The 26,724-nt window shown below is 35.8% G+C and overlaps 1 protein-coding gene across 2 annotated transcripts; it reads left to right on the top strand.

Moving 5' to 3' along the window:
• The first annotated feature begins 1,526 nt into the window (after window positions 1–1,526).
• On the top strand, window positions 1,527–26,702 carry SAR1 (SUPPRESSOR OF AUXIN RESISTANCE1). 2 transcript variants are annotated; one of them, XM_008803193.6, is made up of 28 exons: window positions 1,527–1,842; window positions 3,258–3,390; window positions 3,523–3,787; window positions 3,933–3,993; window positions 5,749–5,906; window positions 7,317–7,402; window positions 10,031–10,135; window positions 11,849–11,946; window positions 13,152–13,272; window positions 14,839–15,021; window positions 15,099–15,291; window positions 15,410–15,978; window positions 16,578–16,740; window positions 18,756–19,027; window positions 19,126–19,313; window positions 19,922–19,992; window positions 20,078–20,424; window positions 22,344–22,412; window positions 22,517–22,835; window positions 22,930–23,064; window positions 23,201–23,306; window positions 23,385–23,456; window positions 23,571–23,706; window positions 25,317–25,424; window positions 25,788–25,928; window positions 26,018–26,191; window positions 26,276–26,344; window positions 26,484–26,702. In XM_008803193.6, the coding sequence occupies exons 1-27, from the start codon at window positions 1,634–1,636 to the stop codon at window positions 26,342–26,344; spliced, it is 4,551 nt and encodes a 1,516-aa protein (XP_008801415.4). In that variant the 5' UTR covers window positions 1,527–1,633; the 3' UTR covers window positions 26,484–26,702. The 2 variants fall into 2 exon arrangements, with proteins under 2 accessions (XP_008801415.4, XP_026663659.4); XM_026807858.4 differs by having other exon boundaries at window positions 26,276–26,527.
• The last annotated feature ends 22 nt before the right edge of the window (window positions 26,703–26,724 follow it).

Raw genomic sequence — 26,724 nt, 5'->3', positions numbered from 1 at the left:
TTTACTTTTTTTTGATCTGGCAAGCTGTATCTACGTTAGAGCTATATGAAATGCCGCTTTTAACAAAAAAGAAAAAGAAAAAGAGAAAAAGAAAGAGGGGAACATCCTACTCCTTAAGATGGTTGAGGTTATTGATGAGGAAGTTTACGAGGAAGGTGCAAAAGCTGTGGTCCTTTCTATATTCTTGATCCCTGTGATCTTTACAATCTTCCCATCCTCAACCAATACAATATGTACAAGTTGGCAAATCCCATTTTCTCCTTCTAGAGTGTTTGATGAGCAAATAGTCTGCCATTAACTCAACCTCACACCTTCAACATCCTTGACGACCAAAAATCCTGGCCTTGACTAGGTAATGTGGCGAGGTTGATTACATCATCCCTCAAAACACCCCTAAACACACTGCAGCCAATGGCTTTGATTTTCTTCACCATCTCAAGAATGTAGTTGCAGTTCACACAACATGAACTTAGCATTCTTGACATGAACTTACCAAATACGAAGCTTTTGACAAGTTTGGTATTGGCGAAGGTGTCGCCAGGCTTCTTGATGGCTTTCACATCGCCATGGTCAATGAGATCGAGATGGGTGGGGTTAACAACGGACATGATGGTGTCTATATTTTATCGAGGATGGTGGCATCATCTATTGGTGATGATGATATCATCGAAGGTAGATATCATCTTCTCCATGCTCTTAGGGCCAAGGTTGGCACATGGTGTCGACCATTGCATGGTAGGCCATGATATTGGCCCATCAAACTTCGTCTCTGCAAATTTGAAGACCGTAAGTGGAGATGAGTGGAGGAAAAAAAAAAAAGGGGAAAGAAGATCTATTTAATCTTAAAGTATTCAGGCCATAAAATATCCAGAGTCCCCTACTAACGTCTAAAAATGATTTCTTTATGCATGGTCCGCAAACAAAAACTTAATCCAAGGATCCCTTAACAATTTAAATAGTAATGTTTTGTACCAATTTGAAAATAATGATAAAGGGAGGATTTATATATAATTTTAAAAAATATTAGAAGTAATGTACGAAAAAACTAAATGTCTGTGCTTGGCTTGCACTCTAGCTGAAAAAGCTTAGTGGAGCCTATTATTGGGCCGAGCCTTGGCATATTTTGAAACATCCAGGATAATTTTTAGCCTTATAAATGGAACAACCTTTCTTATTTTGTACCTACTACCATCAAAAGTCAATTTGAAATTTCCAAGGAGCTGTGTCCTATTTATTATTGAGCCTACTATTGAGCTGCCGCATCTTGCATGCAAGAATGTCATAGAAGCGTCCAAATTGGCAAATTGTGCCGTGTGATTCGGAGCAGTGCACAATAATAACGCCTAATCCAGATTTAAGCAGGCAACGGCTAAAAGATTATAAAAATGCGGGGCGGCGCCAGAGTCCACAGGAAGGCAGACCGGACTCGGACCCGGACCCATTTCAGTTAACGGGTCAGGTCCAAGAACCGCCAAGGCCCCGAGGGCTGTTTCGGACCATGCGGTCCATACCCACACTGCTATGTGGCACAGGAAAGGACTTAAGCCCGGATTCCTCTCCCATCACTCCGCCAAAAGCCTTTCCAAAAACCCTTCTCGCTTTCCCCCTCCCCGTTCTCCGCTGCGGCCCGGCCATGGCGGCCGCCTCTCGATCCCTCGCCGGCATGGAGGTTCCCATCGCCGGAAGCGAAAAGGTCCGGTGGATCGATCTCACCGTCCCTTCCTCCTCCTCCATGCCGTCTCCTCCTCAGCTCCCTTCGTCCCAGCCCTCCGCCCCTACGGCCTCCCGGAACGCCGCTTCTTGTCACGTTATCCCTGGAGATCCTCCGGCCTATCTCATCTGGTAACCCTTCTTCTTCTCTTCTAATGGTCTCCCTCCTCTTTATTGGTTTCTTGATTTGATTTCAGTTCGCTCCACTGTCTTTGATTCTTTTTCAACGTATACCGTCATTTGTGCTGTAATGCCTATTACCTTATTACCTTATGGAATCTTTTTTTTAATAATTAATTGATTCCATCTTTGTAGGATCGCCTCTAAGTTCTTGATAGCTTCTTTTCAGTCTTTTTTTTTTGTTTGGCTGCAACCTAAAACCTAACATGTTTTTGCTAGCTTATGGACTCTATTTTTGATTAAAACCAATTGTTTCATCTTGGTAAGACGACCTTTACGAGCCATTCCCGTGAGCACCCAGTTGTTAGACGGAGAATTATTTTTCTTGCAGATTTCTTGAATCTGGGCCTTATTTTACTATCCATTGAAGTTGGCAAGTTTGCTTGCTCGTTTCTTGAATTTGTCCACATCCGAAATCTTGACCTAATTTCTAGTGCTAAATTTGGTTCCAAGAGAAGCACTTGATCCTCCTTTAGAAAGCTAACAGTATCGATCTCAGGTAAGAAATTTACTCTAGCTGCTATGGGATCTCGCGTGCATCCTCTATTCGAATCTAGGGTTGCGAAACACCACTTTATACTACTTGAGCTGGTGCATAGATAAACTTACTTTCTAACATTGGACGTCTTCGGGTGAAGAAAAGTCAATTTGTATGCCTGGAATCAAGAAGAGTCTGGAGAAAAGTAAATAAAAATACCAAAGAAGGTAGGGTAGTCGTCCCATCAGTCTGGGGCTGATCATATATCAGTTCAGTGTTTCCATCCAATATGAAGTCAACTACAGCCAGAAATTATCATTGTTTTCTTTTTCATTATTTTCATCCAAATCCTTTTGTTACGTTCCTTCTCCTTTCCGACACTTCAACCCATATTTTTTTCGCCAGGGCCATTCTTGTCCATGCTGTACGCACACAGATCCCTGTAAACATATAGACCCTCCTGTATGTTTTTTTGATCAGTGCAACTCCTAGACTTCTTGTAACATGCTCGGTTGTGATTCTACCTTCCATAATTTTACCACACGTGTATGCCATCTTTATAACCATATTCCTCAGCTGGTACAGTAAAGCTGGTCTCTCTGTTGCGTTATAAACTTTATTTCAGATACGTGGTTGTACAAAGATGTGACGATGATGTTACACAAAAAAGGCAGGACCTATATTCTTTTTTCCATTCTAATTTCTGACTTTCCCTTATTCTTCTTTCCCTGCTTTTGTCAATAGTGCAATCACATCAGAATCTTAACACACTTGCTTAGCAGCAAAACTTTTTATTCTGATTTGGCCTTGGCCTTCTATAAGATGCATGTGTTATACCATTTGATATTTTCCTTCTTTGGATTTTAAAACTTAAATTCAAACTTCCCAGGAGGCTTCATAAGAATCTTCCAAATGTCCTTGAGGTGGTTGAGCTTTTTCCACATAAAGAATTTCCTGAGACCGGACTGCACCTTGTATTTCAGGACGCACTCTGTCCCTTTGCCTTTTTATGCAAAAATGAGGTTAGTTCAGTGTTGATTCTGAAGTACATATATTCCAAGCATGTAGTCTTATGGGAACTTTTCTTGGAACAGTCTTCTTTTTATCTATTATATATTTTATGCCCTGGGGTAGCTTAAAATTTTTTTCTCCAGATTCAGAGCGGAGCAGGAAATGGTTACTTGCTTTATGCACTGACAGTTTCAGGAGTTGCTTATCTTTTCAACTTGAGAAGTCCATTATCTTATATATCTGGTTCCACCTTCCCTCAGAATGAGCTTGTAGAGTTTAATGTTCAAACTCATGTACAAATTGGAAACATTACAGCGGTAACAGCAGCGCCAGGATGCATAGTAATTGGGCGACAAGATGGATCAATTGGCTGCTACCAACTTGGAATACTAGATCCAAGTGCACCAGGTTTAACTTGAATTCTGGGATTATATTGTATATATCACTAAGCCTTTTTTATTCATGCTTGTCTGAATCTAATGCACTTTCTTTGCCAATATGTTTCTTGTAATTTGCTCATTGCTTGTGAAAACCTTCTTCTCTGCTAATATAGGTTTCATGAATGAGCTTCGTGATGATGTTGGGATTGGTCGCTTATGGAATCTTGTGTCAAGGTATTTCTTTTAGCATACAAATTGTTACCACTTGGGAAATGCTTAAGTCCTTTTCCTTTCGGGGGAAGGGGAGGAGTTGAGTTAGAACAATTTATGCGAGTGATACTTAGCTACCATCTTAATTATGAAACAGGCTTTTATTTGTCTAGAAGCATGGAGGGATGAGGAATGATTTTTTTTTTCTTTTCAGAAGATAAGCGTCTTGCAGTTCTCTCTAGCAAAATCAGATACATTGTTCTTTTTTTTTAATGCAAATATTGAAAGATGGCACTTGAACTATCCAATGGACCGAAAAGTCACCCTTAAGCTGAAAAAGTCATGGAAGCTAAGACCAAACTTAATAAAAGAGGATGGTGAAGCAAGACTTGCACATCGACCAAATGCTGGCAGTCTTTTCAATTGTAGTGGCGGAAGGATTTTATCTATTGTTAAACATGGTTTTTGTCACCTTCATGAATACCTCTCACTATAGGTTGATCTGTGTGAAGGTCTCATTGGTGAATAAAACCATTGAGAGGTGCTTCCTAGAAGAAACAAGGTGACTTGTTGTTTTTATTTATTTATTTATTTTGTTAAATTAGTTGGTAAAGTGATGCTGCCGGTACCGAACCGGTATGGTACGGTACGTTCATTACTATCCTGTTTGGGCTAGTGCAATGTACCTTGCTAAAAACTTTGGCCATCATTTATGTTGCGCCGTACACAAAAAAAGTAGTCATCTAAGTTGTGAATAAGCTAGATGTATAGGAGATTTCTTTTTAATGTTTCATTTTGGGCTTTCATTATGGGGAGACCTTACTTTCATAGTCTTTTTCGATATCATTTGAGGGTGGTGTTGCTCGTCCTTCTTTCTCATTCACTTCCAGTAAAGGTTACATGTGCTTTCACTATCAGTATTTTCCAGCAGCTAAGTGATTATTCTCATTTTAAAAAAAAATATTTGAAATTCCTCATATGCTAACTTTGGAGAAATGACTGATTTTGGTAGCCATGGAAGGACTCAAGAAATGTCAACAAGCTTTTATCTCTTTCTAAATGAAGCCTTAGTGTTAAGGATGCTAAAATGGACCTAAATTGTACTTATGCTTCTGTTTGCAATTTTGCATTGAATTCCTGTTTAGTTTGGTAAAATAATGGATGACTGGGTGGTGTAAATTAGACACACTAAATAAACTTATCTAAATGCACCTTCAGATGTGTTAGTAAGTTCTAATTAAGCTGGAATCAGGAAAATTTAAGATGCTGAGATCATTAATGGCACTATTTAATTATTTGATCCTGCTGTGTCTGGTGCCTTTGATCTTTCTGTAATATTGAATTCAGCGATGGAGATAAATTACATAGACATGGTTTTTCAATTTTTCTAAATTAATTTACCATGATAAAAAGAATTTTTGGTCCTTGATATGTTGATTAAAGATGATGACATTTAGTAGGCATTAATATCTATCAGGATGCATCACCTTCTGCATGGTCTCTCCGGCACTTTGGCTCTATTTCCTTTTGTGTTGCCATATTCCATAGCTGGTGCTATATATTTTATTTCTGCCCATTTTTCCATTGCATATTTCATTTTATTACTTGTTATTGTCGTTTTTCTTTTTAACATTTTGGGGCTTAAGTTGGTATAACTCTAGAATCTACCTTATATCTTCTGCTGCTATTTGTGTTTCTTATGCCTTGTTCTTTGTTTTATATGTTTATCCTCCTTTTTTTTTTATCCCAGAGTTTTGTTTTCATAACAAACATTTGCAGGGGAAAGGTTATTGGGGCTGTGCAAGATATGGTGATATCTGAAATTTGTGGAAGAAAATTGCTATTTGTTCTTCATTTGGATGGAATCTTGCGTGTATGGGATCTTGTTAGTCGCATGAAGATTATCAGTCATAATGTTAGCTCAAGTGAACTGGAAGGCAACTTCTGCTACTCCTTTTCCTATACAATTTATTATAACGCATGGCCCATCAGCTCCTTAATAATTATTTGAAGTGCTTTTTGGATCATATATATACTCAAAAATTTCAAACTGTTTCTATTGGAGACCATCATGTATACACATTTCTAACTTTGAAGTATTTGAGATCAGGATCTGAAATTAAAGCATGGTGTAAATCTGCTGTTTCTTATGTATGCTTGAAATTTAATTTGGTTATAGCGCTAATGCATGATTTCATTTCAGACTACTAATTCACACTTATATTCACTTTTCTGTCCTTTTTATATTTCTATCTGACATTTTACATTTTTTTTTTGTTGGAAGTGATGTTTGACCTTTTGCTTTCCCTTCCAGAACCAATGCATCCTTTTTTCACCTCATAAGATTATTATACAGAAAGGAATTTTTTGTGTTGATTTTGATCTGTTTTTGTGAAGGGTCTTTGTCCATGTATGTGGTATTTCTTTTTTCTTCATGCAGGCAACATACAGATGCCAATTGTCTTGTGAAAAATATTTCCTTTTGTAACATTTAATTGCGATTTGTTACTTTATTAGATTCGATGTTTTTTAACATCACTTCTTGTATACATAATTTCTAATATTTATATATATTTGTACGGTTATTCTTGCTGAATATTATTTGTTGGAATTATCAATGCTGTTACTATTTCTCTTGTCTATTTCTTACTATCTATCTATTACTTTTTAATTATGCACTTTTACATATTGTTTTCTAGATAAAGAAATTTCAATATGTTCCTTATTAGAATCATCTTTACTGAAAACATTACACACTCCATTTGTAAATTTTATGAGGTAAAGGGCTCTTCAGTTAAGTGTAAATTTTCCTACTTGTAGTCTTCAATGCACCCTAAAGTAGATGAAATAATTAATTTTATGGATGTGAAAGGTAAAGAAAATGAAATAAGTTTCAGTCCTATATGACTCTGGTGACAAGAGCATAGTTTTTCTTTTTTGTTGATCGAGTGGCTTGATGAAGAACCAGCCATGATTTTGTATTTAATCTTATAATCCTTATGAGACTGAATCAGTGTATACTCGCACAATGCTGTTATCATTTGGATGCAATACATCATGATTTTTGTATCTGGTTTGCAAAGTGTTGTATCATGTTCAATATCAACCTCTTTAAAATTTTTGAAGGTGATAATTATTATATCTTACTCTGGAAAAAAGGTTTTCTGTCTCCTGCAAAATATATTGCCATTGAAATTCGGTGTTTGATGAGTTGTGTGCATTGACGTCGAGTGTTGTGCAACAATAATTTGGACTCGTGATGCTAAGCAAATGTTATGTTTTACTTGTTCTGGGGACACTTTGCTTGCTTTTGTTAATCATCTCTTCTGTTTTTCTGTTAATTTCAGGATCTAATCCCTCCAGGTTATGTGTTGGTGATGCCAATCATGATACAAACCTAATTTGTTTGGCAATTTTACATGAAGGCATTTTGGTACGTTCGCTGTAGATTTATCATCCGCAGTTATAAGGTTATGCTTATCTACAGAAAATGCATTATTTTCTATTTTGTTTATCATTTCATTTCTTTTTGTTTTTTAGTTTGTCTTCAGTTATGATCATCAATTATAATATGCTTCCATTATAATATTGGATATCATTAGGCAAGATAGTTACTACAGATATTTGGTAACATATTATCTGTTGTTTTGAAATAAACAGTGTTTATGTGCTATGGGCCCATGTTGTGGTTCACAGTTCAAGATCAAGTAGACATATGGCTTTCATCAAATGTATTAGTTCAAGTTACCCTAATATATGTAATTTAGTTGGTGAATGATTTTCATTTGGCCTCCATGTAAAGAAGCAGGTCAATCTCAAATTTGATCCCAAATCTGGTAATATGGTTAATTGGTTACCATGTTCTAACTTATGTGAATTTCTTCTATTCCTTAGAAATGTGATTAATTATATTATCTTTAGAAATGCGAACAAATGAATAAAAGATCAAAGACAGAAGCTATTTGAACAGAGCTTTCTTGATTAAGCAATTGACAACATGTTGCCAACAGTAATGAGATGTTGGAATCTTGTCCAAATCTGGTAATATGGTTACCATGTTGTAACTTATGTGAATTTCTTCTATTCCTTAGAAATGTGATTAATTATATTATCTTTAGAAATGCGAACAAATGAATAAAAGATCAAAGACAGAAGCTATTTGAAGTTTTGAACAGAGCTTTCTTGATTAAGCAATTGACAACATGTTGCCAACAGTAATGAGATGTTGGAATCTTGTCAGCATGCTGTGTTTCTCCTATGAGGAAGGAATTGAAAAAAATCATGAAGATTTCAAATAAAATCTGATTACATAAGAATTTTGAGACACATGGAAGAGTTCCAAAAATTAAGCGTGCACTACAAGCATATTTTTACATTAATGGTATAATAAAATAAAGCATGGTCAAAGAAAAGGGAGATAAAAGGTGTATCATGAGTGTCTATTTACCACTCTTATTTCCCTTATAAACTAGCCACCAATAGCATCCAAATAAGCTTAAATGGCTCTCAATTTAAGTCCTAGAAAAGAATTATTTAAAACTATATTCAATAAATAGCATCTGAAATTGTGTACTCTAACTTAAACTAACTGGCTTTACCACTTTCTAGCATAATTCGTCATTATGGCAACCCTTAATTAAGGCTTCCTATGGTTCGATTGTCACTCTGTCAAAATCTCAAACAATCTCTAGGCCTCTAGGTTATCAATGTATACACCGAAAGCGGCTAAATCTATCATTACTAGAAATCTGTCATTACTGACAGCAAAAGAAAGTTTGCTATGAAAAGTTGGGAATTTTTTTCTTTAATTAAATCTGAGAGTAGTTAACATATGGGCTTTCAACCCATAAAAATTTGGGTTTAAAATTCTATGTCTATCCTGCGTAAAAAGAATTTCTAATTCAGCCTTCAGGTATTCTACCCTGCAGAACATCTACTCCAAAATAAATATAAAATAATCTCATAGAAAGAGAATTAAATATCAAATTAAAAGTTCTATATGTTGATCAAATATGCAAAAGTTATGGTAAAAATCAAACTCCAGGGTAACCAACACAAGGATTTAATTGAATACATTCACCATTACCTACAATATGTTACAATTTAATTTCTACTTTGAGATTTCTAATGGCTGAACCCCCCCTTCTAAAAAAAATTTAGAAGAATAATCTCGTAATAAGTTATGTGACAATGCACACATTAATTAGTCAAGCCTTCTACAAGATTTTCTTTTTCCAAAAACCAAGATTTTGTCCTTCAAATCCTTTGCAACCCTTTTTTTCTTCTCTCAGTAGTCGAGCATTCCTTCCCTTTTCTTTTCCAATGCAACACAAACAAAAATAGGGTCTTCTAGGATTTCTCCAAGTCTAAAATTTGAGGAAATATTAAAAATTTTAGGTCGGGTTCAATGATAACTGCCAACCTGTTATTACCTGCTATAATGGGTCTGCACAGCAGGCCTAACGTCAAAAATTCATAATTTGGTCATTTATGTCCAAATATGCCAAAACTAGCACCCCTTTCAGAGCTTTCGAAGTCTGGTTTCATATAAAACTGGTTTCACTCAAAAATTCTGCACGTTTTTTGAGTGATGGTCGGTCAAAGCTTGCTGGGTTGAATCCTTAGGTATTAGCCTGTTCTACTAAATCTTAAGTTCTAGTCTAATGCTACTAGTTCTTATTAATCCCGACAAAAGCAAAATTAAATACATTAAATAAGAATACATATAAATAAAATAAAATAAATAAAATATAATATTAAATTTAGGAATGTATGGGGTGTCACATTTCTGGTTCTTGTTATTACATAAAACTATGCTGTAAGTTCCATTATTTCTCTTATTATTTGTTTTTTTCTTTTTTTCCAAATAAGATTGGAAAAGTAAACTCTATTGTATTTCAAGCATTGGGTGTATTATGTTCTTATGATAATTGGAGTGGTTAATCTATTATTAGGGTTGTTTAGAAATAAACTTTTCCCATCATTAACTAAACCGCTATGCTATTTCTGGCACTTGTTTGAATATGAACTATGGAAATAACTAACCAGCTCATATTTGAAGGTATCTGATAGGAAGATGGTCGCTTTGCATCATTTCGGTTTTAGTGCTGGAGAAAAGGTCTTGTTATCGCCAGAGCCTGCGATGCAGAATATCCACTTGGAGGAGGTAAACATGACCTATGTGCATTTTTTTGTTCCACTAATCTTGTAGATGGTTGATAATAATTTCGCATCTGCTATTAATTGGAGGGCTTTAGTTGATGGTTGATATGAGGAGGATCAAAGAGGTCATTTGTTTTGACCCCTCATCCTTAGGAGAAAAGGTTTTATCAGTCTGTGAGCAAGGCCCGAAAAACCGGGTGTAGCAATGTATGTATTGTGCCATGCCGCCCATGTCAGCACACCATGAGTCAATATTGGGGGTGTCCATTGTAGGCGGCCGATAGATGACTGCTGCACTGCTCTTTCTGCTTTCTAAAACACTTCCATAAAAATATCCATTTAGAATCAACCTGAAAGTGAATGTTACATGCACGGTTAGTTATCCTTGTAAATTGGTTAGGATTCCTTGTGATATTGTCAAGAAAGATATTGGCATTTGTTTTGAATTAACCGGAAGATGTGGAAGCCTTAGGAACTTCACTATCTTTCTTTCCCTTTTAACCTTTTGAGTACAATTTTTTGAAGCCAAAGCAAATTTAACTTCGTAAAATGGAAGACCTTTTCAACTCCAAATCCCTAATTTTAGAGCTGCTAAAATTTTTGAGGAATGTTTTGTGATTTTTGGGAATTGTTTGGTCAGTGATGGCTCTCGACATTCTTCCCTGTTTACTGTATTGTTTGTCATTTTTTGGACCCTTTGTCTCACCTTTAATTCTTTTTTAAGTTGCCAAGCTATGAATAAATCATACTAACTTTTATTTAGATGGTTTCTAAGGTCAACATTTCCCTAGGATCTACTCAAGTCAGTGGCCAAAGTTCATAGGTAAATATGTTTATTGTTTGGGTTGCAAATTTGAAAATCTAACCCTATGTTTTTCATAATCATTTTTATTAGTTCTGGTTTTTGAGATAAGTGAATGTATATGTGAAGTTGGTTTTGTGCCGAGAGTAGTGGTTATCTACTTTATAGTTGCCAAGTCGGAAAATTAGTGCAAGAAATGATACGAGAAACGAGAGAGGGAGTTGGTTAAAAATTTATACTATTCAGAAACATAAAACATCTATATAAAATTATTAAAATTATTCGTATATTCAGTATAAGAAATAAGAAACATATCTTATAAAGCTTAGCAAAACATTAAAAATCTCTACTCATTGCCCATATGCTTTTTTTTTTTCAAAAAAAGGCAGAAAGGGTGAATATTTTTATTTTTTCTTCTTTTTTTGTGGAGCCTAGTATGTAATTTTTTGAGGCATGAAGTTGTGGCTTCACTTATATTAGCATTAGTATATTACTTTTAAGTAAAAATAGTTTTGGATTTATAAGACTTCTAATTGAAGAAGTAAAATTGAACAAGAGTCATGTGCAGAAACTTGTGGGACAGTGGGATCGAGGCACATGGGGAAGAGATAAAAAAGAAAGTCACATAACCTTTTCTTGTTTCTCATCCTTTCTCATCTGGTGGGATACCTCATTGGCAATTTTGAAAATGCGAATTTTGTGTTTTTTAAAATGCACTTGGCACTTGTTTCTTAGTTCAGTTTCCCGGGAAACCCCTCTTTGAGTAGGAAAAGTGCTTTTACTGGTATCAATGGTCTGCTAGATAGTAGACACTAAAGTTGTTTGCTGTTAATTAAAAACAATATCCTGCTTCCACTTTATTAAATGGTCTAGCCTGACTTTGGAATTTGGATGTTGCTGCATACTTGTCATCAGGGAAAACTCATTGACTGGAGACTCCATTCCAGCAAACTCTGGATGCTTAAGGATGATGGATCAATGCTGTATGATCTATCTTATTTTGATTATAACGTGTAAGTATGATTGCTGTCCTACTATCTCTTGCATCTTTTCCTTTTTTTTTCCTTTTTGCAGGTGCTGCATTCGCATCATTTGTCCTATAGATTAGGCTCTCTCTTTCTCTTATCATTTGCAAGTTGTTAATTTTGATTAATCTCTTGAACAATGCTGCCCTAAATGCCTTGCATGATTTTTTCCTACCAAAAGATGCCTTAATATGATGTTCATATATGTATATATATAAACATAGTAAAGCCTGAAAAAAATAATCATTGATCTAATGGTCTTTATTAATTAATAATTTTGTATCTCAGAATGAAGGTGGTTGTTTGGCTGGCTATTAAGATTTAAAAGGAAGGTTTGCCGCTGTAAAGTCAGACCTTCCATCCAGAAATTCACTTCTTCCTCGTTGTTTTCTTTTTCCCACCATCTAATGGGGTCTGATTAAATGCTGCTGTTCAATCATTTAATCGATACTTATTAGATATTTCTTGGAAGGTGATGCCCATTTTGTATTTGAAGATTTAACTGCATAAAATGTGATCATAGATAAGATCTTAGACTTAAGTCATATCTGATCATAATATTGAATAGCATTAACTTTTACTTCTTGGAAAGCAATATCTTAGTGAATGGACTATGCAGCAGTTCATGTTGGTCTTCAAAGGCTTGTATCAGCCTCCTTGTTTCATTGTTAAGATGTCCTTATGCACCTGAAGGACCTATAAAATGCAAGTCAAAAAAAAAATGAAGTTAGTATTTCTCATCATAGTATCTTCTGTTTATGTCCTCTCTGATATAAGAGTTGATCATTTTTTAATTGGGACTTCAAATATGGATACATACACTGATCTGCACCCAAAGAGATGGTTATATAGAAGAAGGTATTTGTCCTAAATTCCTTTTTAGGCTTAGTGTAAGGTAAAACCATGGCAGTTTCTTTAATTCCAAATTACTTTTTTAATTCTATTTTTTCTTTACGCATTTCATCAATTACCATCTTAGCTCGCTGAAGCCAATTAAATGAGGTATACCTTGTTGGTTATGGTAAATTACTCATATGCTTTTAATTTCCCTTTTTTGAGTTGTGTTGCATGAATTTGTTGCCTAACTGTGTGTTACTTTAGTGGTCGTAGTAGGAGAAAGGAAGGCTCAGTTTATATTTGTCCGTCCTGATTTTTTTCCTTTTCTTTTCCTTTTTATTTTTCTTTTTTCCAAGGGAGCACACAGGTACTTATAATTTGCAAGAAGACTTTGTCGCTGACCAACTATTTCAAAGTTCCGAACATGCTTTAGACGACTTAATATGGACCAACAGTTCTATTTTTTCTTCAATTAAGGTATCAATTTTTTCTTTTTTGGGTTTAAGTTTTCTGCCATTTAAATTCCATGATGGATGTAAGTAGCTCCAGTGGTGCTTGTATGGGTTGATTTTTGGAAGCAGAACATTGGAATGGTGTTGGAAGAAGGAAAAGAATTTCATATCTGAATGTTAAGATTAGGAATTACAGAACAATTTTCTATCCTTGATCTTCTAATTGGTTCCCTAACCTGCTTTTAACCTTGTTCTTCTATTCTCATTAGGAATTGTTATTACTTTTCAACTTCTTTCACTCCAATCGTCAGTTATTTCTTCCTTTACAGCTTCATGGTGCACTTAAGTGGAATTGTTCCTTTCTCAGCAATGCATGATACGTGATCCTGATATTATTACAAAAAGAATGGGTATCATTGTACAAAGTGATACAGTATATCTCATTAAATGCTCTGAAATATCTCCCAGTTCTTCAAGTCCTTGTGAAAATGCTGATTGTTTATTTTTAGTTCAATGTCAGAGTTCACATTGCATGTTATGTTCTTTGTGGAGTTGCCTTTATTTCCTTGCTAAGCCAGGTTTGATTCTCTTGCTTACCTGCTGAGCTCTTCTCAGCTCAATTTGCTTCATTCACACACACCCAATTCACATTATTAATCCACTAAGCTAAGTACAGAAGTTTGAGAATCCTAGGGCCATGTAGCCAAACACCACAAATCTGACTTTATTTGAGTGATAAACAAATGCTCAGGGGATGTTGATTTTGGAATATTTTGGATATTTGATTTTTTTTATCAGCTCATTGATAATGTTCTCTATGTCAAGCCCAAGAGAGTGGTGCTTAGAGTCTTTTTGTGTCACTTGATTTCTTATACACTCTCAAGTCATGTATGATCTAGAGACTACTTTTGCTCAGGTGTAGCTGGACTTGTCAAGCAGTGACCCTGCAATAGTTAAGAGGTGGCTGAAGGCTGTTGGCACAGTTAAGGGGAACATGTAGCTTGAGGAAAGAGAATGCTCAAGAGAATAGAGAAAACTGAGGTTGCATCAATAGGTGGATGATTATAGTGCTCGGAGTTTTTTTGGAGGTTGAATCAGGTTGACATTGTAGTCACTAGAGTGAGAACAGGGTGTAGCTGGAGGACTGAAAAACAGTAAGTGTCATGATTGAAGTGGACAAAGAGAGGGAATAGGGAGTGAAATAGTTGGCATGAGGAAAAGGTGAAATTGGGCTTTGAGCACCAACATAACTGTTCTTGTTTGGAGTATCAGTTTAAAATTTATCATAGATCCTTCGAAACAAACTTGAATTTACAGATCCCTTGCTAAAGAAAGTTAAATTTGCAGCAGTGGCTTAATAATTTATTGTAACATGATATAATGATCAAGATAATCTATTTCTATCATCAACACCTCATTTCATGTTCGTGTTCACATGTTTAGGGTAAATTAAGGTATTGGATAAAATAACTATTCATACCTTTTATTTTTTGTTATCTGTGATGTTTCTTTTTATTTGAGGACCCCTGTTGCTACTTTGCATGCATATTTACTTGCAAGTTGCAACCTTGAGAACCTTACACTTTTGCAGGATCGAACTGCCTATTTTATCTCGTCAATATTTTTGCGGAGGTTACTCCAACCTGGGGTGTATCATAGTTCTGCTCTACGTGCAACAATTTTGGAGCATAAGAAGTACCTATCTGACCATGAATTTAAGTCTCTTACTGTGGCTGGATTGAAAAAAGAGATTTTTACAATTATTGAAGGCGAGGTAAAACTCTATAAATATTTCCTGCTTTAGTGTGCAATCTTCTTCCTGATCAATAACTCCTTCCTTTTTGAAATCAGGGAGCTACTTTGAATTCTAGTTCAGCCGTTTATCACTGGAAGAGTTTTTGTTCATGTTTCTTTGGCCACTGGTGTCAAAACAGTATGCCATACGGGTTGCTTCTCGATTCTTCAAATGATGTAATTGGTTTAATCAGGAAGAGCTCAATTTCTCTATTCCGTTCTTTGGAAGGCGCCGAACACATTATTTATGGTTGGATTCAAGATTTAAGTTTGCACCTGTTTAAGTTTTGGATTGGTCATTCATTTAAATCTAGCTGTAGATTATTTAACACTTTACTGATCTGTTATTTGTTGCTACCATCTTTCAGGTTCTTCTGATGAATTTCAAAACCTAAAATGTTCTGGGATGATTTTGCCAGATAGTGACATTGATTCTGAAACCCTTTTTGAAGCACTTAGATGTATGAGTCATATCAATCACCAATTAGGCAGAGCTGCTACTGCTATATTTTATGAATCTCTTGTCAGTCCTATTGTTCCATCTGATGATATCATTCGCCAGTTATTGAAGATACTGGAAACTGGGTACAGTCCATCATTGGCAACATCTCTAAAATCGCAAATTGGAGTTGATGCTACTTGGGAGAAGCAGCAGATGGCTCACAAAAGTCAAAGAAAGTTTGCAGTTGAGATGTTGTTGTCTCTTCATAGTTTGCGTACAAAAGCTACTAACTGGTCTGGAGTTTTAAATGTCATAGAAAAATACTTGAAGTATCTGACCCCGCATAAAAGCACCCAAAATTTTGATTCCAAAGGAATTTACAATATCATCTCTTCTGTATTAGTTCTAACTACCTCCCAAGTTGCAAGAGCGATGTTTGAGTCAGCTTTTGATGTACTTCTGCTTCTGGGGTATCTGGTCAATGTCTGTGGACAGGTATCTAAAACAAGCAAAAGACAAATTATTCTAGTAGCTTGATATGTCACATAATTTACAACTTGTTGCGATATTATAACAAGCATGTTTGACTGTAGACTAGCAGCTAAGAACTGCAGGCACATGCATTCTCACTATAAGTACTAGCCTTTTCTTTTTGAACAAATAAATTCTAAGGGTTGGCACTTGGCAGGCTATTTAGAGTTTTATTTCGGAGTTCCATACCATTCTGACATGCTTTGTGAGATTTATATATTGGATACAGTTTTTGTTTCTTTCTGTGTCATTTTATTATCGGACGTCTTTTAAGGTACCCTTAATCTGAATACAATGTGTCTGATTAATTATCTATCCACTGTAAATTTACTTCATAATTTCTTTGCTTTGATCTCTCCATCTCATTCAACCTTATATTGAATTTTATAAGGAGCTGGCATAATTTTCTAAATCTTATTGCTTGACCATTTAATTTCTAATTATCCAAGGTTGTTTTCTATTTTGGCTGTTTCTAGTTCCATCATATCATGAAAAAGAATTTAACAGCTAAGTTTTTGTCAGTATTTACTAAGCACATACTGTCCACATATTTGGCCTTGCAGGTGTATATGATGCAAACTGATGTTGCTCGCATAAAACTTAAATTAATTCCACTGATTCAGGAAATACTTATGCAATGGCTTATTCTCCATTTTATGACAATTACACCAACTACTCCACCAACAGTGGAGGATTTCAGCTCTCGTCTTTCTTCATTAAATATAGGTACATGCTTCTATCCTTGCATCCTGTGTCATTGGTGTTAGTTGAGCATGTTACACACTTATCTTTTTTTGAATATGGATTTTCCACAAGTTACCATAAATAGCAAAAAACGTAGATGACAATGACTTTGGTCTGTAGCAAGGGGAAAATTTTGGTTTTGCACTTTGTAGATTTGAAATGCTCTAATTTCAAAATCAGAACTGGATGGAACAATTGTAGTATTACATTTTAATACATGATTTATGATTGGATATTGTAATAAATTTATTTTTTTGATGTGGATATGATGCTGGATGTCAGCTTGATTTTACTGGTACTGGCGATGGTATCCTGAGCAAGGTTTTCATGAATATGCGCCTGCTGTCTATTTTGTTTGATTAACCTAATTCTCATCAGATCTTTATACTCTTGCTTCAATACCTGAGAATTACTGCATATAAAGAAAGAAATAGACGTTCTTGCAATGCAGTATGTGGGTTCCTTGTTATTTATAATTTCTAAGGACCATGACGGTTCAACTTGATTGTCTTGAAAATCTCAGCCTATTCTTCTATTTTTTCCCCTTCTTAATTCTTTGAATCATATTATCATTTAGTTGATACTTCACGACATGTAATTTCCCCCCACAAGTCAAGATTAGCTGTTAGCTAATCCAAGTTGCCACCATGATGCACCTCTTTCTTACCAGCCTGGTCAACTGCAAATGTACAGTTCATAGGGAACACATTGTAATATAATATGAAACGAGCTTTCTACAACTAATCCTTGCAATACTTGTAGAAAGTTGGTCTTATTTTCTTAGATGATCAGCCTGAAAAGTAAAGGAAGACATCCAGATCAATGCCAAGGAATTCTGAATGTGAAAACACAAAAAGAAAATACACCATTTTGGGAATCTTGAGGTGTGTAGAACCCTGCTACTTCAATAGGAAGAAAACACAACTGAACAATTTTGTACATTTTTGTGTAGGCTGTATCCTTGCTCATTATGATTGTGCACTAGTCACTAATTACTCATGGATCAAGTTAAGTTTCATTAGAACCTATTGATAATTATTCAACCTGTTTGTTTGCCGATTCTGTTCTATATTTGCTGAACAATATTTGTCCAGTCTAATAATGTGGAAACTTAGAATTACAGTATGAAACCGATAATTGTCATGAAAATTAGTTGCATTTGAGTGTACTACAGAACCAAAGTACTTTGTTATTATTATTTTTTTTTCAAAGATAAAATTTCAAATTGTAATTCTAGACAACTAGGTTTAGTAGCAAATGAAAATTAATAAAACCCCTTAAACATGTAATTAGAAATTTATATTTTGTTGAGAATTTATCCAAGTTCATGATTTCTTTCAATTTTTCCTAAAAAAATATTCTTTCACCTTGTTATTTTTAATTATCCATTTTGAACTTTATTTTAGCAACAAAACAACTATAAAATATCAATTTTAAAATATAATATTTCAAATTAAGAAAATGAGTAAGATCATGTTTTGGAAAAATTCAAAACTTCTAAATGCAGCTTTTGTTTCAGCCATCTGGTTGCATGCTTTCCTGTACATATATGATAAATGACTTGTCTTCAAATGCATTGGACTCTAAAATATTCTTTTGAGCTTCTCTAAACCTGCAAGGCTCATGAAACACTGATTTTTACACAAGTGTAAACATTCTGACAGTCCTGTTATTTGAGTTGAAAAGCAGCTCCTCTAATCTCTCTCTCTCTCTCTCTCTCTCTGTGCGCACACGCGCACGCACACACACGCACACATTGTTTCCCCATAAAAGCCCAGTGTAGCAAATAACTTCTATAGAGTGTACAAGTGCATGTTGTAATGCTTTAAATTCTAACTGTTCCGACTTGTTAAAAGATCCTGGACTTTATCGTTCTCCTATTTGATCATGCTTCAATTTCCTTTAATATACGTTGACTGTGATTTTTTTTGCTTAGTTTTAGAGGTTTACTTTTGTTTTCTCAGTTACAATAAGACGTTTACTTTTCATGGTCATAGGTAACAAAACTGATAAAAGATCTTTGGATGGAAAGCTTGGTTCATCTGATTTTACATTGGCTTGTTTGCTGGATTTCCCATGCTTCTCTGAAGGAGAAGACTTTCTTTATTCAAAATCTTTTCCTAATCCGAGCAAATTAATTCACTTAGTACAAAAATTCAGCAGTTTGGTTGTATGGGGCAAGACTGGTGAAGAATTTCCTTTTTCCTCAAAACCTACACTTGAGCTAGCGTCACTTCTACTTTGCCATGGCCAATATGAAGCTGCTGAGGTAGCTGTTTCTTTGGTTATTAGATGTTCGTTTTTTAATTTTAGTGGCTTCTGTGGTTACTAATCTGTGTTGTTTTCCTTTTGCTTCCCTTTATCAAGAATCTTTTTCTTATTATTGATGCCCACTTAAGTAGTAGAAAGTCATCCCAAAATGCTCAAAGTACTGATGGTGAATGGTGTGCGCGCCTTCATCTTCTGGGATATTGCCTTCTTGTGCGGGCAAAAGGCAGGCTTCATGGAACCCTTAAAGAGCAGAAAATAAGTGAATCCATCCGCTGTTTTTTCAGGTATCTCGTGTCGTGTATGCTATGAGAATTTTTTTTGGTTAGCATTCATTTTATTCTATTTCCACACAACCACTTTCATTCACCTTTTCTTTCTTTCTTCTTTCTTTTTTGCCTTTTTTTTACTTCTTTTTAACATTGAAGAATTTTCTAAACTTACTAGGAATTGTAAATCATAGAAATCATCTTGTGTTTGTAGTCGGTGCTATCTTTCTTCCCTGGTCCATATTCCATATTCATCTTTCTACTTTCTGGGACAAAATTGGTCACAATCTTAGAAAAAATCACTTATATGTTGGTTACTTTGCTTTGTTAGCTTCTATTTAAATTGTACAATGCAATAGACCTGCCGTTATGATGTCATGTGACTAATGCATGATAACTGAGCGAATTTGAATTACTACCTTATAGAATGTAATTCATCATAAATTTGAGCTCTTAATATCAGTGGTGAGAATAGCACAGGATGTCAAGTCCCTTTGCCCATCCTTCTCCTAGGTGTTATTTATCAAAATGCTCATATTTTCAATTTATTTACCTATTCTGTACAACTTTTCGAAATGCATCACATTATTCATTGTCTCTTGTTTTCCATTTATATCTTGACCCAGAGCTGCATCTGGACAGGGAGCACCACAATCTTTGCAAAATCTCTCTTTTGAAACTGGCCTCCAATATTCTGGTAACTTTTCTCCTTTTAGATATCGTTGATGCTTAAAACATTTGTTTTAGTAGTTTGATCCCGCTATATAATTTTCTTTTATCAGGAGAACATGGATCTATAGCAGTCTGGAGACTTCATTATTATCAATGGGCAATGCAGATTTTTGAGCAATATGGTGTCAATGAAGGAGCTTGTCAGTTTGCTCTTGCTGCTCTTGAGCAAGTGGATGTTGTTCTTAATTTGAGTGATGGTAACAATGATGACGACCTCCTTCCTGAACCTGCAACTACAATTCGGGGACGGCTATGGGCGAATGTCTTTAAATTCACCTTAGATATGAAGCAATATGGAGATGCCTATTGTGCCATAATCTCGAATCCAGACGAGGATAGCAAATACATATGCCTGAGGCGTTTTGTTATTGTTCTTTGCGAACTTGGCGAAGCTAAGGTTATCCTGTTCTCTTATCATTCTACTTTTTGCTGTACATATCATTCTTGTTATCTTTGCCATTGGTTGATAGATAATAAAACATTTGATCCCCCCACCTCCCAAAAAAAGAAAATAAGAGAAACAAGAATCATATACTAGCCCAAGAAATCGACCATGATGAGGCCTAATAAACGTTGCATGTTTATCTATGTAGAGAATCTGTGGATCTAAGAAGCATCATGAGTGGTGAACTGGGACTTGGGGTCATACCCCTATTCTCAGCAAGAGATTCCGTGTTTAAGTCTTGGGTGGTGCTTCCCCAAGTACTAGGGCTTAGATAATTTTATTGCAGGCGGATCTCCCTTTTTCTCAAAAAAAGCACCATGAGTGCATATAACAGTAAAAATATCCTTTTTTTTTTTTCTTACAAGCCATACTTAGGCGATGATTTTTCTTCATTTCAGAGATTACATAGCCAAATCCATCCAATTCGTTGTAAAAATCCTTATGGGTTTAAGTAGTTTGGATCACAATTGCTTGACATCCATTAAATTTCATCCATCATGTTCTTCATCTAAAAATAATGTATTGGTCAACAGTTGATGTTTGATAACATCAGAGTTAGCTGTAATTAGGAATGTTAGGCTAATGAGGATTCATAAATCCAGCTAGACAGCTCCAAATTGTAGGGGCCAAGCTTCATGATTTTGGTTATAGTTATCAATCAACTTCTGCAGATTGTTTTGACAAGCCTATGAGGTTCCTTTTTCCCAACTTTTCATTGATATTATTCATTTTTTAATTTTATTCAGTAAACTTCATCATTTCATGATTTTTATGATTATTGTGGTATCCTTTCTTTACTTGAGCACATCTTCTATTTTGGCCGGTTTCCTTCTGTTTCCTTGAGTGGAAGGGCGCATTTGTAGTCTGGAATCAAATGCTTTGACCTCTAAGTTGGGATCACTTTAGAACTTCCTAAGGGCCATGTGGAAAGTACTACTGCAGCTTGGGTGGGTTGGGTTGGGTTTAGGGCTAACCCCAACCAAACCCAACCTCAATCTCCTAAGCAAGTCCAACACGACCTTAGTTTGAATTTCTCCAACCCAACCTAACGGTCGCAACCCATCTCCATCTTAAGCGAAATTTGCATTTGTTGGGTTAGTGTTAGATTGGATTGGGTTAGGTTCATGGAGGAATTCTAAGACTAAGAAAATGTTTCTGACATTCCTATTTGGTTGATATCATTTTGGGGTGTGATCGCAATTAGGCATATATTTACGCAATTCTGTAACTCAACAGAGCTAGAGATATTGTTAAATGAAACACACAAGTATGCTATATAAAAACATAAACAAATACATGTTGTGTTTAACTAACTACAGAGTTGGGTTCAAGCTCATTAGTAACTCACTCCAAATTTGCAAAATCTTGGCCCATCCCAACCCAACAAGTTGTGGTTGGGCTGGTTGGGTTTGGGTTGAGCCCAACTGGAGTTCCAATGCTTGTGAAAAGCATGGTTGTTTGCAGTACATTTTTTCCCATGGCAGTTACTGCTATGCACGTTTATCTATAACTGGTTTAAACTCTACGATTTCCTTACTTCTAGATGTTGGGTACTCGTATCACATTTTTGTCTTTCGCAATTCACACCTCAATTTCTTGCCTTTCGTTGCTGACAAAAATCTGTTCATTTGCCACGTGCATTTCACACTCTCCCAATTTTTTAAATTCTAGTCAATGTGATTGATATAACAAAATTTATGGCATTTGTGTGAAATAATCTTGTATGATGAAACATATGGCATTTTCACATGTATGGGTCTATTTGAAAGTTGAACCATATTAGTATGCAGTTCCTTTAACACTGGTAAATGCCTTTCTAAGGGGGTCAAAATTTTTTGGGCCCTTGCTTGATACTTTCTGATTTCACACAGGTTCTTTGTGATGGCAAGCTGCCATTTGTGGGATTCGCAGAAAAAGTAGAGCAGGAGCTTGTTTGGAAGGTGAAGCCTGGTCTCATTAGGTTTCAATTTAACCGAAGTTCGCTATTTTTCTACAAAAAATTCTGTAGATATAATTTACGATGAACCATACATTGACTTTATAGGCTGAACGCTCAGATATTTCTGCAAGGCCAAATCTATACAAACTGCTTTATGCTTTTGAAGTGCATCGAAACAACTGGAGAAAGGCTGCTAGTTACATGTACCGATACTCTGTGAGATTGAAGAAAGAAGCAACCTTGGATGGAAGACACCTGCTTTCTTCAGCATTACAAGAGAGGCTACAAGCATTGGCTGCTGCAATCAATGCTCTGCAACTTGTTGATCACGCTTATGCTTGGATTGACTCTCAATATGGTGATAACTTTACTCATGATCAAGGTTCACCAAATAAAAAGCCTAGAAATGTCCTGACAGCAAATTGTAAGTGTTGAATTCTTTAAGCTGTTAAGAAATTAGAATCATGTTATCCACATCCTTCAACAAGAAAAAATAATTGAATCTCTATTTCATTTAGCTGCTTCTGTTGATGGTGCTCCTCAGTCTTGGGGGCTGCAATACTGTGTTGATATTGAAATGCTTGAAAAGGAGCATGTGCTAACATCAGCGCAATATCTGCTTGCTCTTGTGAATGATAAGTTCAAGTTTTCTGGTAATTGACAACACTAGTTGAAATTGATTATCAATTGTAACAGTCATAGTTCAATTCTGCTGGAAGCTTGTTACAGCAATTATCTCATGCTCGTGGGCGGAAATCCTGTTATACAGCACTGTTTTCTTCTTTACAGGAACCCAAGCACTGGGAAATTTGGTGGATGTTCTGATCCAGGAAAATATATATGACATGGCTTTTACGATAATAGTCAAATTTTGGAAGGGTTCCGGACTAAAAAGGTACAGTAATACTAATTTCAGAATATCATTTTTAAGTCTAATTATATTGGACTCATGTGACAACCAAATTTATTTCAGGGAATTGGAACGGGCCTTTGTTGCTATCTCACAGAAATGCTGTCCAAATAGAGCAGGCTCCTCTGTTATAGGGTGAGCTCAAATCTGTTACTTTTTATGTTCTACATGCCAGATTACTTTGCTGGTTTCTATGCAGCAAGTGGCTGGTGGCATGCTTGCTGAAGGGATTACATTTGTTGATTTCAGGAGCAATGTAAAAGCCAGCAACCTTCTGCTGCCATCTTCTGAGGATGACACATATGCTGATGGAAAGCTAAATTCTAGTCCTGTAATTCATCAATTCAAGGGAAATGGCCAGTGGGAAACACTTGAAGTCTATCTTGTATGTACAAAAAATTAAATGCTTTCTTCTGCCCGAAGTTTATAAAATGCTTTAGACATTGCAATGCATATGTTATGACCTTTGGTCTGTTTCATGAAAATGAGACCCATGGGTGGAGGTACCAAGTGTTACTGTACCTCATTTCTTCTCAAGTTCAAAATAACCTTCCTGAAGGAGTGTTTCCCAACTCTTCTTACGTTGTAAAATCTATCATTGAGCATCTGTAGTTTCACATGAAGTTCCTCTTGAGGGCACACGACAGTGGCATCAATTTTACAAGAAACCTTAAACTGTATAATGCAGACATTTTCTTCTTGCAGAGAATCGAACTAATATTTACAACTTCATCTATTATATACATTCTTTCAACAAAAAGTACCGAAGCTGCAACTTTTTGTGAGCACACATCTTATATCTTTCCCTGAAATGGATGTTAATGAACTACTAAAAGTTTATATGTTGACATCAAATGCCTCCGTTATGATAAGAAGATACCCAAACATCACCTTTTGGTTTTTCACATGAATTTGGCTTAAGAGTATGTTGATTATATCAGTGAAAGTTACAGCACATTTTGGATTCTCTTAGCACTCACGAAGGACATATCGACTTACTAGTGTTAGCCAAATGTTTGAAGAAAAACTTTGGTTCCCCAAGTAGTTATATTTGTGTCCCAGAACCTTGCATAATAGTGTTTTCATGTTCGTTATTCTGTAAAAGTTTGGTGGTGCTGAAGCATTTTGTTATTTTATTTTGTAGCTAAGGTAATTCTCAGAGAATTACGTGATCCGACATTTCCATAATTTTTTTTTTCCCTCTGGAGGGTTTTTATTAATCGGTTATGGTTGCATAAGCAACAGCATTCAGCATTTGGTGAGCAAATAGTGACTCCTAAACTGACTTTTTGTGCTCTGTAATGTTAGTGTGTTAAGTGTTAACTCTATAGTACGGTGCAAGCATTGGGAGCAAAGAACTTTGTATTGCTCCTCTCATCCTGCTGCTTCTTGAGTTCTTGTCTGAAATACAAATACCTCTTGGTTTTACTCCAAATTTCAACATTATATATTTGCACTTGCCTCACCCCAATAATAAAAGAATGCAGTTATTGTTTCACAGTGTATGTGTATAATTAGAAGATGTTTTACACTTAATCATATGACTGTTGGGATCTCCATGGGTAAGTTTAAAATCAAAATGTAATATTGACTATTTTTATTAATGTCAAGGGCAAGCCTTTGGCATTCATGGAGTTGTCCGTCTGGATCAAAGTAATAAATAAAACCATATTAACCATCGTATTTCCTTTTTGAGTCACAATTTTGTAGGGTCTAAGAAAATTCGGCCTTTACAACATTGAGCATTTGATTCTTGTTTCCATACATACTGTTGAGGCTAGCAGTAAGCTTTTCTTATGTTTTGATTTTACAGCTTTATTGTCATCTGGAGTTGAACTGTCTACAGTATTAAAATTTGATCACCTCTGTTGTAGCTTGTACTTTAGGCTACTTGTAGTTACATGCAGAGTATGTAATTATTCCATATAATTTTTATGTGTGTGTGCAGTCAAAAGAAATACCTTTACATCTTGTTGGTTATTTCTGCTATCACAGGAGAAATACAGAAAGTTGCATTCAAGATTGCCGGTGACTGTTGCTGAAACACTTCTATATACTGATCCTCAGATTGAGCTGCCTCTTTGGTTGGTTCATATGCTCAAGGTGATACTGTTAATTGTAATCTTGAATTTACTTCTAGTTTATGGCCAGTTGTGAGTTCATGGGAATTGCTTCTAAACATGATGCGGTTGCTCCCCTACCCTGTTCTGCCAACATACTATTTTGTTTCTTTTATGTGAATTGCTTCTTTAAGTTCTACTTTTTTGTGGCTCATAAACATCCATTTCAAAAGCCCAGTCATCCTTTCGATGTGTACACCTGATGTTTGTCTATGATTCTCACTGATATATTCTGAATTCACATACAGCGCCTAATTCCAGGTGGATGTTTTTTTGTTTGCATTACTCCCTGTGCATATGTAGCTTGATCCAATGATACAAGATAACCGACTTTGAAATGTACTAGGGTGGACGGAGGGCAATGTCCTGGGGGATGACTGGCCAGGAAGCAGATGCAGCAACCTTATTCAGACTCTATGTGGATTATGGTCGACATGCTGAAGCTACAAACTTGTTGCTCGAGTACCTGGAATCCTTTGCATCTTTGGTAAGTTAGCGTACCAAATTTCTCCCACCATTTGGTCCTTGGCTGAATGCTCCTCAGTTGATAATCATCATTTATACAATGATTTTCAGAGACCAGCCGATGTAGTCAATCGAAAAAAGATGTCGGCGATTTGGTTTCCTTACACAACAATTGAACGGCTGTGGTCCCAGCTTGAGGAGTTGCAGAGTGCAGGTCACATGGTTGAGCAATGTGACAAACTAAAAAGATTGTTGCGTGGAGCTTTGAAGAGCCACCTAAAACAGGTAGAGGTTTTTTGAGCCATAACGTTTGGGTCTCTCTGTCTTTTGATATGGCTACTGATTTGTTTGGATCTCCTTGGCGCACAGGTGGAGATGGACTCGGAGGATGCGCTATCCTCTGCAGCTGGAGAAGAAACACAGAATTCCAGCAGCTAGGTGCGGTGGAAGTAGTCTCGAATTTATTGTTGTTTGTATACTTGTATTTAATCTAGTTGCTGTTAATATGGGCACCAGTACTTCTTATGTTATTTACCTGTTGTTTTGCTGGACTGATTGGAAGTATTTTTCCCAACAGAAACCTGATGACCTGTAATGGAATGGGGTCTTGCTTCTGGCTGATGACTGATGCTGATTTTGAACCCATGTGTCACTAATGGATGATGTTATGATGGCAGTTACAATGATCTCGGTCTGTCTTCTCGCTCTATGAGCACAATTTAAAATGGAATGGTAGTAAAACGTTGGCTTGCCATTTTGAAAAAAAGTATAAATCGATTTTTGTTTGTCAATTAAATTTGAATATGTATTCATGACAC

This window comes from Phoenix dactylifera, chromosome 11 (assembly GCF_051530095.1).
Source record: "Phoenix dactylifera cultivar Ajwa chromosome 11, Ajwa_hap1_PhDact_Kaust_v1.1, whole genome shotgun sequence".
In the NCBI taxonomy this organism is placed as follows: domain Eukaryota; kingdom Viridiplantae; phylum Streptophyta; class Magnoliopsida; order Arecales; family Arecaceae; genus Phoenix; species Phoenix dactylifera.
This window is presented reverse-complemented; position numbering and strand designations above follow the sequence as displayed.

Bases quoted from the DNA above. Each gene is read 5' to 3' on its own strand.
- SAR1 (XM_008803193.6), top strand. From the start codon at position 1,634: ATGGCGGCCGCCTCTCGATCCCTCGCCGGCATGGAGGTTCCCATCGCC. The intron at 7,403-10,030 runs GTACGTTCGCTG...TCATATTTGAAG, and splicing joins TTTTACATGAAGGCATTTTG to GTATCTGATAGGAAGATGGT. The intron at 23,065-23,200 runs GTAATTGACAAC...TCTTCTTTACAG, and splicing joins TGATAAGTTCAAGTTTTCTG to GAACCCAAGCACTGGGAAAT.